This window comes from Gekko japonicus, unplaced genomic scaffold (genome assembly GCF_001447785.1).
Source record: "Gekko japonicus isolate JY-2015 unplaced genomic scaffold, Gekko_japonicus_V1.1 scaffold2117, whole genome shotgun sequence".
NCBI classification, from domain to species: domain Eukaryota; kingdom Metazoa; phylum Chordata; class Lepidosauria; order Squamata; family Gekkonidae; genus Gekko; species Gekko japonicus.
In genome coordinates this window covers 136,777-140,827 of record NW_015176040.1, presented here as the reverse complement: position 1 = coordinate 140,827, position 4,051 = coordinate 136,777, and the positions used below count along the sequence as shown (strand labels likewise).

The 4,051-nt window shown below is 56.4% G+C and overlaps 2 protein-coding genes across 2 annotated transcripts in view; one reads left to right on the top strand and one right to left on the bottom strand.

Annotated features, from left to right (window-relative positions):
• FKBP3 (FK506 binding protein 3) overlaps window positions 1–3,019 on the bottom strand; it is a 12,318-nt gene extending 9,299 nt beyond the window's left edge. The window contains exons 1-2 of the mRNA XM_015426657.1: window positions 2,860–3,019; window positions 581–683 (exon numbers count right to left, since the gene is read on the bottom strand). Of these exons, the coding sequence (XP_015282143.1) occupies window positions 581–683; window positions 2,860–2,960 (204 nt within the window). The 5' untranslated portion in view covers window positions 2,961–3,019. The remainder of the gene's footprint in view (window positions 1–580; window positions 684–2,859) is intronic.
• A 944-nt stretch (window positions 3,020–3,963) lies between these two features.
• Window positions 3,964–4,051, top strand: part of FANCM (Fanconi anemia complementation group M) — an 86,573-nt gene continuing 86,485 nt past the window's right edge. The window contains exon 1 of the mRNA XM_015426651.1: window positions 3,964–3,984. Coding sequence (XP_015282137.1) covers window positions 3,964–3,984 — 21 coding nt within the window. The remainder of the gene's footprint in view (window positions 3,985–4,051) is intronic.

Below are 4,051 nucleotides of genomic sequence, written 5' to 3'. Positions count from 1 at the left end.
GAGTGTGGTGGGGAGATGGGGTGTGTGGGTGTGTGTGTGTGTGTGTGTGTGTTTGTTCTGGTCCATAAAGCCCTGTGCCAGCTACTCTGATGAGTAACAATTCTGCAATTCTGGCACTGAACCACTCCCCAGGCCCATTCCCCCCCCCCCAAAAAAAAACCCCAAGGATTTAAGTTGGGACCTCCTGCCCACAAACAATGTTGTCTTCCCCTCAGCTGTGGTTTCATCTCCCAAATTCATTCCAGCAATAGAGCAAGAGTCCCCAACCGTTTAGAGCCTGTGAGGCACCTTTGCAATTCTGACAAAATGTGGTGGGTGCCACCAGAAAATGGCTGCTGCAAGAGGCGGTGACAGAAATGGCGGATACGCCACACCTTCAGACCCAGAGCGAAGATCCCTGTGCTGTGGGGGGCAGCTGACGTGAAAGCAACTTCTAAGGGGGGGAAAATCTGCAGAGCCAAACGAATCTCCAGGAGCCAATTAGATGCCTTGCTGGGCAAAACCCCCACTTTCTAAACCCCCCTGGCTACAGGCACCCCACTGGGGACGCCTGCAATGCAACACAGCAAAGCTGACCTACCTGTGTCTCAAAGAGCTGGTCGTAAGCTGCAATCAGCTGGTCCTTGCTAGCCGTCTTGGCTACATTCTTTATCTGCCCGAGTAACTTGTGCTGTGCAAGGAACTGGAAGCAAAACCCAGAGAGGGTTAGAGCAACGCCCTCCCCCAAGACACAAACACAAGAGCAAGAGTCCAGGGGCACCTTAAAGGGTGACAAAATTTGAGGCAAGGGGGGAGCTTGCATGAGTCTAACCGAATGGGTGGAAATGACAAGGGAGTCGTTACCGGCTAAATATCAGGAGAAACTTCCCTGTCAGAGTGGTTGAGCAGTGGGACAGACTGCCTCGGGAGGTGGCGGATGCTCCTTCGCTGGACGTTTTCAAGCGGAGGCTGGACGACCATCTTTCGGGTATGTTGTAGGGCTCTCTTTCGGCTATGCTCCTGCAGAGTGCAGGGGGCTGGGCTAGATGACCTGCAAGGTCCCTTCCAACTCTTAACATTCTGTGATTCTATGAGTCAGGGCTCACTTCTGCAGATCTGAATAAAGTGAGCAGTGTCTCTCACAAGCTCCTTCCTCTGCCACATATTTTGTCAGTCTTTAAGGTGCTGCTGGACTCTTGGTCATTTCTACTGCTACAGGCAGACTAACAGGGCCGCCCGTCTTGATCTATGTGATCTATGAGCAGGGACTCATGAAAGCTCCTCCACTGCCACAACTTTTGCCAGTCCTTAGGGAGTCAGTGGACTCTGGCTCTTTTCTACTGCGGCAGACAGACTAACAGGGCCCAACTATCTTAAACCTTCGACAACATACGGCCACCCATCTTAAACACAGAGAAGATTCACTTCTTCTGCAAAGTTGTCGGGGGAATGGAAGGTGGCAGCCGCATTCACACATCCAAAGAAACCTTGGCTTGCCCATGAGGACTACACAGGCCTCCTGCGCATGCCTCCCCCCCCCGAATCGCGCTCCAGTCTCTGCAAGCGCGTCTGAATGCTCGCAGGCACCCGTGGCTAGCCCGAGTTGGCTTCCTCCTCAGCACAAACCCCGGTCCCTAAACTTGGATCCCAATCCAGGTTTCTGGAAGGGCGGGGGGGAGACTGAGACCCAAGGTCCATTCTTTTCATGGGTGCCTCCGAATGGGAACCGGATTTGAAACCTCCCCGAATAAGGAAGTCCTGAGCCGTTCTCCCCGCCTAAGAGGAGAGGGCAGGGTTGCTAACCTCCAGGTGAGGCCTGGGAATCTCCCTCTTTTAGAAGAAGAAGAGAAGAGATTGGATCTATACCCCACCCTTCACTACCCGAAGGAGTCTCAGAGGGGCTTACGAACTCCTTTCCCTCCCCCTCCCCACAACAGACACCCTGTGAGGTAGGTGGGGCTGAGAGAGCTCTTGACAGAAACTGCTCTTTTTCAAGGACAGCTCTTGTCAGAACTGTGGCTTGCCCAAGGTCATCCAGCCAGGGGCAAGTGGAGGAGGAGTGGGGGAATCAAACCCGGTTCGCCCAGATTAGAGTCCGCACAAAGAAGTCGAAGAGGAGTAGTAGTAGTAGTTTGGATTTATACCCTGCCCTTCACTTAGAGAGCCTCAGAGCGGCTTACAAACTCCTTTCCCTTCCCCTTCCCACAACAGACACCCTGTGAGGTAGGTGGGGCTGAGAGAGCTCTTGACAGAAACTGCTCTTTTTCAAGGACAGCTCTTGTCAGAACTGTGGCTTGCCCAAGGTCATCCAGCCAGGGGCAAGTGGAGGAGTGGGGAATCCAACCCGGTTCTCACAGATTAAAATCTGCGCACTTAACCAGGACACCAAACTGGCTTACAACTGACAGAGAGCGGCTGCCCTGGAGGAAATGGCTGCTTTGGAGGGCGGGCTCTGTGGCATCCTACCATGCGGAGGCCCCTCCCCTCCCCAAACCCCGCCCTCTCCCGGCTCCACCCCCCACAGTCTCCAGGTCTTTCCCAACCCAGACACCACCTGGCCACCCTGGGGGGGGAGAGAGAGGGAGGGAGGGAGAGAGGACAAAACTGTGAGTTGGGTGAAGGTGGAGCATTTCGTGGTGCAGGGCATCTCTCTGAGGAGCTGGTGGTTAGTGGGCCCTTTGCCATACAGGCAACATCTTTGCCCTACAAAGATCACATCTGAAAACAAAGCCAGGTAGTGCTGCCCCTGAGATTCCTCTAAATATTTTTAGAATGTCTAAAGAAAGAAAGGAAGTGCATTTATTGATGATCCAGGGATTGGTAGCTGAGTTGGATCAATGTTCACATTTATGGCTGAGTCATCTATTATGATTAAATATGTCGTGGGCCGCCTGCTCCTGCAGGAAGCGGATGATCTCTCGCTTGGGCAGCGCGTCGCTCCGCAGCTCCTCGGGGCTCCAGGGCCGCGCGGGGGCCGCCATGGCATCGCCGCGCACGCGGACGGACAGAGGGAAAGGGGCGGCCGCGCTTCAAGTTCCCCTCACGCCCGTCCTACGTCCCCCAGCGTCCCGCGCGCGCTCCCGTCCGTAGCCGGCCTTCGCCTGAGTCCCGCGTGGCATCCTGGGTAGTGTAGTCCCTGCCGCATTCCGAGCTCAAGCATGCCGGGTAATGTGGTCCGGGGAGGCCTATGTGAAAAACCGTCTCTCGGTCGCGGACCCTTTTATTAAATAAAATTTAAAAAACGCCTTTCTCATACTGAAGGTGAGCTTCGAGACTGACAATGACGTAAACAGTAAAAGAGTCCAATGGGCGTGTGCACCGACCCCCTAGCCACCCTCCGCACAGCCCTCTGGGAAACGTAGTCCTCTTTGCGATTCCTGTCAGAGCTCCTCTAGGCTGTCCCGGGGCGGGGGGGGGGGGGGTGAGGAGGGCGTGCGTGCACGTGACAGCCCCCTTTTTTTTAAAAAAAAGGCCTTTCTCATACTGAAGGTGAGCTTCGAGACTGACAACGACATAGACACGAAAAGGTTCCAACGAGCGTGCACGGACCCCTAGCCCACCCACCGCACAGCCCTCTGGGAAACGTAGTCCTTCTCTTTGCGATCCCTGTGGGCGCTCCTCTGGGCTGTCCCGGAGGGGAGGATGTGCACGTGACAGCGCCCCCCCTTTCTCATACAGAAGGTGAGCTTAGATACTGACGACGAACTAAACACCGAAAGGTTCCAACGAGCGTGCGCAGAGGTACTCCCCCACCACACCAGCCACCCTCCGCACAGCCCCCTGGGAAACGTAGTCCTTCTCTTTGCGATTCCTCTCAGGCCTCCTCTGGGCTGTCACGGGGTGTGTGTCTGTGTGCACGTGACAGCGCCCCCTCTCCGCAGCGGGCCAATCGGGGGTGTCCTCGGCCCCGACGGCGGGGGTCGATTGGACGGCGCGTTCACGTGACGCCGCGCGGGCGAGCCAATGAGGGCGCGGCGCGGCGCCATGGCGGGGCTTTCAATGGCGGTCGGGCGCCGGTGAAGGAGGGAGGGATGCGGCCGGCGTCGGCGGGGGGTCCCCGTCAGGCGACGCT